The following is a 10,902-nucleotide window of genomic DNA, read 5'->3' as shown; positions in this document are numbered from 1 at the left end:
TTATTAAATTTCATTTATCACACACACTTTCCCTCTCAATTTATTACACACACATATGCACGCATGCACTGGGTGGTGGGTGGATCTTGTCCTTACTGCCCCTGTTAAGACAAGAAAGGCTATCAGCACACATGACAATCCTTGGCTAATGCTTCCTGTACAAAAATTACATTACTCAGCATTATCAAGATAGTTAATGATTTGAGTTGAATTTGAGAATGAATGATTTGTGATGCAGTGTGTAATGCTTCCACTAGATTGGAAATGTAAAAAAATCTTGTTTGAGAAAAAGATGACAAGTCTTAGTCTTGGAACAAGAAAATTTGAAAAATGTGAAAATGGAGGGTACAAATTAGAAGACAAAGTGGAATGTCTATTTCTATCCCTGTTCAAACAATTTAAGCAAAAAAAAAAAAAAAACAGCGTTCCACATTCAGCTTTTAGAGAGACAGTTATCTTTGATTATGAGTGCACCACCGGGGACTCGAATTTCCAAATGACGATTGTCCGTCATACGAACGAGAATTTTAATCCTACACCTTGTAATATATTTTGGTTTTTGAGTTTTAAATGTCAGAAACATAGGCTAAACAGTGCTACAAGACTTACACTTACATTACTGAAAGGCAGGATTGCAGACAGGGCACGCCGAATTCACGCCAGTCACGCCACCTCAACGCCTCGGTCCTGGGGCTGAAGAGACAGGGGAGGAGGGAGAAGGCATGATTCATTCGATACTTAGATACCCGTCTAACAGTATAAAATCATTATTTTAACATATAAACACGTATCTCACAACATAGATAGCTCGCCAACATCCCAATTCGTTCCGTTTTTTTTTTTTTTTTTGGGGGTCTAGACATTTTATTAAATAACCACGCCAGTCACGCCACTTGAACGCCTCGGTCCTGGGGCTGAAGAGACGGGGGAGGGAGAAGGCATGATTCATTTGATACTTGGATACACGCCTAACTGTATAAAATCATTATTTTAACATATAAACACGTATCTCACAACATAGATAGCTCGCCAACATCCCAATTCGTTCCGTTTTTTTTTTTTTTTTTTGGGGGTCTAGACATTTTATTAAATAACCACGCCAGTCCGCGCCACTTGAGCGCCCCGGTCCTGGGGCTGAAGAGAGCGGGGGAGGGAGAAGGCATGATTCATTTGATACTTGGATACCGCCTAACTGTATAAAATCATTATTTTAACATACAAACACGTATCTCACTACATAGAACACATCTCAATTAGTTTCTGGCTTACAGAGGATGCGGCAGCGGTTAAGGAATCAGGCTAGCATGCTAGCCTGGAAATTGTGGGTTAAAATCTCAGCCTAAGTTGCTCTAAGGGAGACTAGCCCTGAAGTAACAAGTAAATTGACCAAATTAAGTCGCTTCGGATAAAAAGCGTTCCTAAATTAATTTGTAGCTGCTACATGGATAAAATGAACATTTCATTAACCCTTGTTTACCCCAAAAGCTAACGTTAGCTAATTGTCCAAGACCAGTTTAAAGTTAAAGTCAAAAGGAGCCATTCACATTATATGAAAGCAAAAATAATGTATTTCATTCTAATATACTTGAAGCAAATAGACTTACCTGAAACAAATCAAACGAACTCTTCTTTTCACTAGCTCTAGTGTTCACCAACCGCTTCCGTTAATGTCTAACTCAGCTCTGGCAGCAGTAAGGCAGTTGAACTCCTAGAACTAAAAATTCGCGCTTCTGTTTCACGACGGCTGGCCGTATCAGTTGTGACTGTGCTTCCCGCCCCCTGGTGTCTGATCCGGGTCAATGTCTCCATCACGACAGTAAAACAGAGGTGACAGTTACACGGATTTGCCAGTTTGAAGGCGGAGTCTGTCCGGAGTCTACTGCTAGGTGTCTTTGAACGGTACTGTAAGGAGTGTTTTACAGTAGCAGAGGAGTTGGCCATCGCAAATAATAGTGGAAGGCCGATTATGGAGGGGGTTGAGGGAGGCATTCGGTCGGATTCTGGTGCTGTGGAAATGTGTAGCCTTTATGTGCAGGGTACAGTAATATGACATTCAATTCAACGTTTGTTAAAATGGTGATTTTTAATTATTAGGCCTACTGTAGGCCATGTCCGATTTATTTTAGGCTATTCTTGCTCAGATGTTCAGCATACTGTAGGCCTATGTCGGATTTATTTTCGGACATACAGTATTCTTGCATCACCGATTGAATACATGAATGTCCACGTACGGGCATTGCTATGAGACGTCTTCCTAGATCATCTGACAAAGATAACGAATTCCCTCGGCTGACAATCTATATCTTCATAGAGAATATCGTCCGGGTAGGCTATATATATTTTCTGGCGGTCTCTAAAACCCCTCGCCCACGATTTACGCTCCAATGTCGTATGGATCATCTAGGTACGCCGACATGTCTCGGGAGAAATTGTTAGTGGAGGGGTGGTAGCCTACTTATAAAGGATGTGGTTAACGGAAACCTCGGGTTAACCAAGAACATAACCTGGTCGGAGCAGGTTTGAGATGCAGCGTAAATTGCCATGGCAGCATAGGCCTACCTCGGTTAAAACCTATCGACCTTTCGTTGCCTACGGGTTAATCGGGAAATTACGCCACACGTGATCAAGTTACTCTCGAAGTTACCCAGATAAACCAGAAACCCCTCTTCGTAGTACAGGCCCCTGGTTGAATGGATAGCGATCTACTTGGTTGACAAACCATAACCCTACATACATCAACAGTCAGCTATGGATGCATGGTACATGGACGATTCTGATGAAGACCAACGATTACCACATAAACTAGTCCCAAACCAACCGGTATCCCTTGAGGAACTGCAGAAAATTGGAGTTTTCTATTGGAGGGTGGGTAGGTGCATGGTGGTGGGAACGAAGTTGACTTAAAGTAAGCGTCAACAAGAGGTTTATATAGGTCCTAGGCCTACTATACAGTAGTGTGCTGAGTCATTTCAACCGTGTTTGGTTAACCAGTTTGTTAATATCTCAAAGGAGTTAGTTTGGGAACTAGGCAGCTAGCCCGTAGCGTTAGGTAAGGTGCCTGCGTGAAGCTGCCCCCCCATGTTATTCAAAAATGATTAAAAACACTGCTATTCATTTGTGCCGGTTTGTGCCGTAAAATTATCGTTTGTGCTGTTAAGGGTTTTAAGTAATTAAACTTTACATTTTCTGGCCAGTGACGTCACTCAGCCCCCCATACTTGTTCAAATTTCCCCAAAATAGTGTCAATCGTTTGTCCTACGTTTGTGCCGTTAAAAGTAACATTTGTGCTACTATGTTTTTTAAGATATTCCACGTTATTTGTTACACGTGTGACGTCATCCAGCCCATGGTCTCAATCGTTTGTGTTAGGTTTGTCGTAGGCTTTTGACGGCACAAATCAGCACAAACGATTGAGACCATTTTGGAAAGATTTGGACATTAATAGGGGGTAAGTAGGTAAGGTGGGTTGCGTTTTGCCAGCGGGCTGTTAAAAGATTTGTTTCGATATTTGTATTTTGATGTATTTTGGCAAGGACTCGTTTGAGTTTTGCAATAGCTAATACACTGATTACGGAAGGTCAGCAGACAGCGAAATACGAATATTTACCTAATTTTTTTCGGACTCGTTGGCTCATTCTCCAAAAGAGGTCTGTAGCAGCGAGAAAAACCATGTGGTGGTGGCCATAGCATAGGTTAATTCACAAAGTGGCTGGTGTGTAGGTAGGCCTACTGTTTTTAAGGGTTTTAAGGGAGATTAATGTGTGATATAAATTGTTAAATATAAATATTATATAAATGTGTATGTTTTTCTATGACTTCTTCAATACTGGGGTTGACGCAAACTTTGCCTTACGCTCTCTATCCCTGTTTCCATTACAAATCGTTACTGCCACCCAGCGGCTCCATGCGTCCCTACATCATCCCCTTACTTTGACCTCCGTTTGCAAACCATGTTAGACCATAACAGAATCTTAAATGAGCTGGGGGGTATTCCAAGTACGTAGTTTACTGACAAACCTGGGTAAGTTAACTCAGAGTAAGTGGTAAACCTCCTAACAGAAGAGCTGCATGGATTCATTCTTCAAACAAAACAATACCATAGGGCTCTTGTTGTAGGAGGTTTACCACTTACTCTGAGTTAACTTACCCAGGTTTGTCACTAAACCACGTACTTGGAATACCCCCCAGATTACCTTCTCTCAGATTTGGCATTTTTTTGAGAATGTCAAAGACGACTGTCATTTGATGAAGGGTTTATTCAGTGTTTTTCCTACTTTTTTCTATCTGGGTGATGGTGTCTGTCTCTCTCTGGGCTTTACAGGCCCTACATGTCACCATATGAGCCTGTTAGCTGTTACAGTGGCAGCAGGTTTAATGGTTTGAAACGGTTCTTTAGATCTAAAGGTTGTTGTGAGTGGACCTCATACTACAACAACATACACACCAGTGTTTTAGAACATCAACTAAATTCAAAAGCCAACACGTTTTTAAAAGTGTGACACCCATGGACCAGCCAAATGTAACTTTGAACTCAGTCATGATAATTACCTGAATGTTCAAGCCACTTTGAATGAATTGGAGAGCACATGCACATACTTCATCAGTTGGAGACTAAATAACCCTATGAAATAACCTGCCTGACAAGAGAAGGAGCCAGGAAAGGTGCCCTGCCAATATTTATAAGCAGTCACATGAAAACTAAATGTACTGCAATTGTATGAGTCTGAGTTGATTTAGTAGAATTGGTAACAAGAATAAGAATGTCATGTTTGCTGGCTACTTCTAATTGAAAGTTAATGTTGTATTATGCTGTCCATCCAGTTTTGAAAGATCCAAATCTGATCTAATACACTAATTTCTAGAAGCTCGGCAAATTTAAATATTTTGTTCTTCCTTTACAGTTAAATGCAGACGTCTATGAAAATGACCCAGAACTAGAGAAGATCCGTAAAGAGAGGGGTTATTCATATATGGACATCATCACTGTACATAAGGACAAACTCCCCAACTATGAAGAAAAGGTAATTGTATACTGTACTCCTGTGTGAAGCAGCAGTAAAAAGTTTGGTCTAAAACTGGTGGCCTAACCATCTAATCTACTGTAAAAACTAGACTAACTGATCAAAGCTTGCTGGTTTGCTTACTGGTGTTGGAAACAGTTTATTCGCATTTGTTGCATTTCTACCTGTGTGGTTCTGTAAATGTTGCCCTGACGACCTTGCATTTAGATCTCAGAGCTGGTTAGAATTCTTCCCTAGATTAGTATATTATAGAAGAATGTCCATTTTCCACTTGCTAGTAAATTCCCACAAAACTTTCCATCTCTGATACAGTGGAAAGATCCTAAAGTTGACAAAAGGTGATCTGGTGACTGATCCCTTATCATACCTGTTCATTCTTACTCGTTGCTCGCCTTATCGTGACTAAATTCAAGATGGCTGCAAACGCTAAACTTTGTGAAGATACTGTCTGTATAAATCGTCTTGTAAGTAAACTACCAGTGCTTTTCAAAGTTCTCAATGTCTCGCGTTTAAATGTCAGGGCCCTCGGAAGTCTACCAATGAAGTGTGGAGATACATTGAGCCTCGTAAATGGGTGTAAAACAGTGATTTATTTGCATGGCTAGCCCGATGCCGAAGCACCACTATTGAAAAAAGCTGTTGGTAGCATCGGCTAACTAGCCCAGATTTTGGAGTGCAGGGGACAAGCCGAGATGGGCTATGAGACATACGTTCACACTCGGTATCATGTTTCAATACACTTTAGGTCAATATCACACCGGAATTCTCCTTTTAAGATTGAAAAATGGAGGCGTAATGGGTGTCTTTCACTAATTCTCCATTAGAAGCAAATCAAGTGGGCTTCATGGCTGCGACTCTCCTTTCTCCTACAGTTGAAAATGTTTTATGAAGAGCACCTGCACCTGGATGAGGAAATCCGATACATCTTGGATGGGAGAGGCTACTTTGATGTCAGGGATAAAGATGACCGATGGATCAGGATTGCCATGTCCAAAGGGGACATGATCACTCTGCCAGCAGGCATTTACCACAGGTTCACAATGGACGAAACAGTAAGGCTCAGCCCCTTGAAATTTGTATCACTCCAATTTCAGCTATTTTCAAGTTACCGGTACTTTGGCTTGACATGGCCTTCTTTAACATGTTTTCTCTGTTGTACTTTTATTCTTCCAGAACTATGCGAAAGCCATGAGGTTGTTTGTGGGAGAGCCTGTGTGGAAGGCTTATAACCGGCCTGCTGATGACTTTGAAATCCGCAAGACATATCTGAGCTCATTAAAATGTGCTTAAGTGTCATGTGGTCTGCCCGACACTTGAGGAACCACTATGGATTGACTCACTAACATTTACAGCACAAGATCTACTAACCCTAATGCCTTGTTAGAGTGCTCGGTGGGGACATCTCAGTAACAGAAATTATGATTACTCTAGTGTAGTAATATTTGTTTACACCCTTTATGCTTTGTAAAGATGAATAGTTGACACATTTATGTCTATAATGGCAAGGCTAACATAAAGATACTAGGTCTATTGATTGTGTGCAAATGTAGAATGATACTCAGGTACAGTGAAATAAAGTTTTAATATCAGTATTGTGAGTCTTGCATCATAACCCTTGCATCATAATGGGCGTAGACTTTATGTTAAGTTTACATCCTACTTTGCCTTACCTTTACAAACTGATAATAAATGGCATTGGCAGACAGGAAATAATGCATTTACTTTTGCTGTAAAAATGTACATACTTTACCACAGGCACTTTTGATTTTGAAAATGAACATCATCCCCTCTCATCGCTGACCCCCCCAACCCCCCCATCCTGGTGGCTGAGGGAAATGTGAACACGTTGAGAGGGGCCAGAATAGTATCTTAGTGAAATAAAAATGAGCAAAGATAGTCGGATGTGGTCAGGCTAGTAGAAATGCTGTTAACACTTGAAGAATTATGTTAGCTGTGTTCTGGTTTGAATTGAACTCCACTGTGTTGCAGGATGGGATGAGATGAATTTAGTATAAAGCTACTGTGGTGGAGAGGGTTTATTATTTCTGGTTTATTCTGAAATCACACCCTCCTTTGGTACTGTCGCTAGACTTATAGGCCTTATATAGTCCTGCATCTGTGTCCCATGGACTTTGTGTGCCTCCCAACAATTTTGACTGCACGTCACACATCCCCATAAATCTTCCACAACTGGTTATGTACATTAAGTCAATATTTTTTTTGTATTGCAACTATTTTGAAATGTTATGTATAGGTTTGTAAATGAGCCATTATCTATTGAAATATGCAATACATTGCAATACATTTTAAGTACAGAAACCCTACTGGATAAAGAAAAAAATCTTTTTGTTTTTCATTTTGAACATTTTAGAGTGAAATGTTGTACAATGGGTATTTTGAATAGATCAAGATACTGCCTAATCTATGATCACCAACCATATTCCCAACCCTGAACCAGATATCCACTTCGATTGTACTTACAAACACTAAAGTTTCCAGATATACTCCTATATGCTGGAGGATTTTATAGAGGAGGTTGTATATGATTTGTGACCTATTGTATGGAAAGTAAACAAAAGTTATGGGATATATATATATATAATATGGGTTTTCAGCAAATGTATGAAGACATTCTCAAAAAATACAGCATTTCAGGAATAACATTTCACTCAAATGTCACCAAAATGAAAAACAAAAAGAATTTTGAACCTGACTTTATCCAATGTTAGGATTTCTATAGCCTACTTGAAATGCATGCAAATTGTGGCATATTTCATAATAGCTCATTTACATATGTATACATAATATCTCAGTAAACTTCCAGTACAAAAAAATATTGACATAATGTAAATAAGCAGCTGCAGAAGTTTTGTGGGGATATCTGTTAAGATTTTTAGCCTATTTACCTGTAAGGTATCCCCTCATAAGCGTATAATAGACATAAACAGGGTGATAACCACAAATAGCCAATGCAATGCTATCACTTATTTTCTAACTCCAGGGTGGTATACCTTGCCAAAAATCACTATAAGACTTATTCCCGCAGATGGTACCAACCGACCCATGGTACCGACTGGCTCAAGGACTACGTTTTGATGTTCCCTCTTCAGTCCTCACACAGTTTAAGGGATTACTTGTGTAGACTGCTAGATCACAAATAAGTATATGCACAAATGCTTCTTCCAAACACAGTACATGTTCCTCATGAATTGGGTTGAATTCCACATGTATAAAGATCAGTACACGTTTATTTGGATGAACATAATTTTTCTAAAATCACAAGTCATACAGTACAGATTGTGATTAAGATTAACACAGAATGTAAACAGCAATCAGCATTCAAGAATCATTCACATAATATTACAATTTAAGAGGTCATCTTTATACTTGATTCTTTTATTGTTATAAAATATGTACATTTTTGGATGATACAAATACTTTACATTCCTTTTTTTCACGAGATATGTGCTGTTTTAACTAGACCAAATACTACGCCATTTAGTGTTCAAGAAAAGAAACAGAATGCGACACCATGCGCAACACGTCCTCTGGCGGATTACTGCTATTGACTTAACGCTTTGGTCTTGGGATCACTTGCCCTCAGGAAAGCTTGTGTGCTTCTGGTGAAGCCTGAGCACGTGTTGGGAACAACAAGGACTCTCTCTGGTATTTAGTGACACACATTCATCAACAACTCCCGCCCAGTCAGTCACCGTCAGACCACCAGTTGCACCCAAACCTAACACTAAAAACTAACAAACAAACAAGGAACATTAGGCTTCACAGACGGCCAGGGAGCCGCCACCCTTTGGCCTGTGTGGTAAGCGAGTTAATGCCCAATCAGGGACCCTGCCTGTCCCTGGCTCGGCCTGCTGCTTTGGGAGACCTTTGTGACCGTCCGTGGCTGAGTGGCTGGCTGGACGGCCGGCCGGCGGGAGCCAGCCCTAGACCAGCTTGAGACACTGGGTGTTGAAGCTGTCCCCTTCACGAGCGGCAACCGCCTCCAGCAGTGCCTGTTTCTTCTGGGTGCTGCGTGACGACTCCAGCTCATACATAGTGGTGAGGTTGAAGAGGACGCTCTCGTGCAGGTAGAGCGTCGGGTCCTGCTGCACCAGGCTCTCCAGCTGCCGCAGCGACTCCTTCAGACGGCCCAGGTAGAGCAGGCACACAGCCGCGTTGTTGTTCGCCTGCAGATGGACACAGAGTGGACAGGAGTTAGGAACAGGCCAATATATCACACAACCTCTTATTCCTGCATTGTTGAAAATGTATTAACATATTAACTACAATCCATATAATCTCCACTCCAATGTCATGTACTAAAAGGATACATACACATGTATTGACTGTTATGACACTGAGCTGTACAATAGCAATTGCTTTTGGTACAAATGCTAGTGCTACATTATTATGATAGTGCTACAGTACATTATTATAAATGTTGTGGTCTCTATACAGCATGACACACAAGAGTAACATTTTAGATTATTGTTTTTAATGTGTGTGTTTACAACATTTCTTTGTATTGAGAGAGCTAGCATATTTGTTTGTTAATCTTTATCCAAGTAGGGAAATAAAACTGTGATGGCTTTTTGTAATGTAAGTGCAGGGCAGTAAGTATTCCCATCTGAAGCCAACCAAAAAAAAGACTGGATGTTATTGAGATTGTATCACCTGTGTAAAGCTTAGAGCTTTCAAAATCATTTAGATGAGTACAAATGGAGAACTTACCACAGGGTTCATGGGATCGATCTTCAGTACACCGGCGAAGCATGTGTGTGCCTCTGAATAGTTATTCTGACTGAGGTAAACGAATGCCCTGTGAAGTCAAGGTGTGAAAGACATAATCACACACTACACTAATAACTAACATTCAACAAGTACAATTTAAAACAGAAATTGTAACACACGCACAGCTGACAAGTGCTACAGTTTCACAGGTTATGGTAAAAGTGAATGACTAAAAATACATTTGCTAGTGAATAAATGAAGTGTGACCTCCAGTAGCAAGATTGCACCAGGCCCAAATGGAGTGATACACTGTGACTGTGTCCGTAAGACCTTTCCCTATGATATGAGGGAGAACACACACACACACACACACCTTACCTATTCATCAGCACTGAAGTATCCTGCATCTGCCCCTCTCCCTTTGCCTGGCAGGCCTTTTCCACCTCCTGGAAATACTTCTCCGCAGTCTTAATGTCCCCAATCTAATAATAAAAGATGATAGCAAAACAATTATCGCTTTGGGGCAACTATCGCACGGTTCACTGAGCATCGTCTGCTGTTATCATAATCTGAGTCGACATGCTGCAGAGGCACGAGCTAACTGATGAACACAGGGCCTGGGCCTGAGACCTTATCTTCTCTGTGTTGCGCTGGGTATCAGCTAGAAGCGCCACGCAGTAAGATGATGACACAAACTGCGTCCGGTTTCACGATAGCCCCAGACTTTGAGGAGTGGTTAGTAAAGTCCCGATTAAAAGAGGCAATTTTAGATTAGGCACCAGCAGGGACAGCAATGTGTGATAGCGAGGGCCTGGCAGTTCAGAGGGCACCTGGTGGCACCATTAAAGAAAAAATAGTCCTCCGGTAAAAGGCGCTGAGTTGGTGTAAGTGAACGAGGACAAAAAAAAAAAGGGGGGGGGGGGCTAAGGGCCACAATTACCTGCAGGAAAATACGGCCGATGCCGCTCAGCAGCTGCACCCTCTGCTGGGGCTCGTAGCGGATGATGGAGTGGTACGTCTCCACGGCCAGCACATAGTCCTGTGAGAGGGACCAGAGGAGAGGAGAGGGAAGGAGAGAGAGGGAGGGAGAGAGAGAGAAAGAGAAAGAGAAAGAAAGAAAGAAAGAAAGAAAGAAAGAAAAAGAGAGAGG

The 10,902-nt window shown here is 41.2% G+C and overlaps 2 protein-coding genes and 1 long non-coding RNA gene across 4 annotated transcripts in view; 1 reads left to right on the top strand and 2 right to left on the bottom strand.

Annotated features, from left to right (window-relative positions):
• On the bottom strand, positions 1 to 1,896 carry LOC125312331. The gene is made up of 3 exons (XR_007196603.1): positions 1,605 to 1,896; positions 616 to 693; positions 1 to 101 (listed from the first exon to the last, which is right to left on the bottom strand). It is a non-coding gene; the product is annotated as an uncharacterized LOC125312331 (long non-coding RNA).
• Positions 1,897 to 2,620: 724 nt separating this feature from the next.
• Positions 2,621 to 6,610, top strand: adi1 (acireductone dioxygenase 1). Its single transcript, XM_048270805.1, has 4 exons — positions 2,621 to 2,865; positions 4,902 to 5,021; positions 5,894 to 6,073; positions 6,195 to 6,610. The coding sequence occupies exons 1-4, from the start codon at positions 2,749 to 2,751 to the stop codon at positions 6,309 to 6,311; spliced, it is 534 nt and encodes a 177-aa protein (XP_048126762.1). The 5' UTR covers positions 2,621 to 2,748; the 3' UTR covers positions 6,312 to 6,610.
• A 1,641-nt stretch (positions 6,611 to 8,251) lies between these two features.
• The window catches only part of trappc12 (trafficking protein particle complex subunit 12), a 19,874-nt gene continuing 17,223 nt past the window's right edge, over positions 8,252 to 10,902 (bottom strand). For both annotated transcript variants that reach the window (XM_048270801.1, XM_048270800.1), the window contains exons 9-12: positions 10,693 to 10,791; positions 10,131 to 10,234; positions 9,753 to 9,840; positions 8,252 to 9,208 (exon numbers count right to left, since the gene is read on the bottom strand). In XM_048270801.1, coding sequence (XP_048126758.1) covers positions 8,966 to 9,208; positions 9,753 to 9,840; positions 10,131 to 10,234; positions 10,693 to 10,791 — 534 coding nt within the window. In that variant the 3' untranslated portion in view covers positions 8,252 to 8,965. The remainder of the gene's footprint in view (positions 9,209 to 9,752; positions 9,841 to 10,130; positions 10,235 to 10,692; positions 10,792 to 10,902) is intronic.

This window comes from Alosa alosa, chromosome 19, assembly GCF_017589495.1.
Source record: "Alosa alosa isolate M-15738 ecotype Scorff River chromosome 19, AALO_Geno_1.1, whole genome shotgun sequence".
Taxonomy (NCBI): Eukaryota; Metazoa; Chordata; class Actinopteri; order Clupeiformes; family Clupeidae; genus Alosa; species Alosa alosa.
This window is presented reverse-complemented; position numbering and strand designations above follow the sequence as displayed.

Coding starts and splice junctions, on each gene's coding strand:
- adi1 (XM_048270805.1), top strand. CDS start 2,749: ATGGATGCATGGTACATGGACGATTCTGATGAAGACCAACGATTACCA. Junction 2,866..4,901: donor TTGGAGTTTTCTATTGGAGG/GTGGGTAGGTGC, acceptor CTTCCTTTACAG/TTAAATGCAGACGTCTATGA. Junction 6,074..6,194: donor GGTTCACAATGGACGAAACA/GTAAGGCTCAGC, acceptor TTATTCTTCCAG/AACTATGCGAAAGCCATGAG.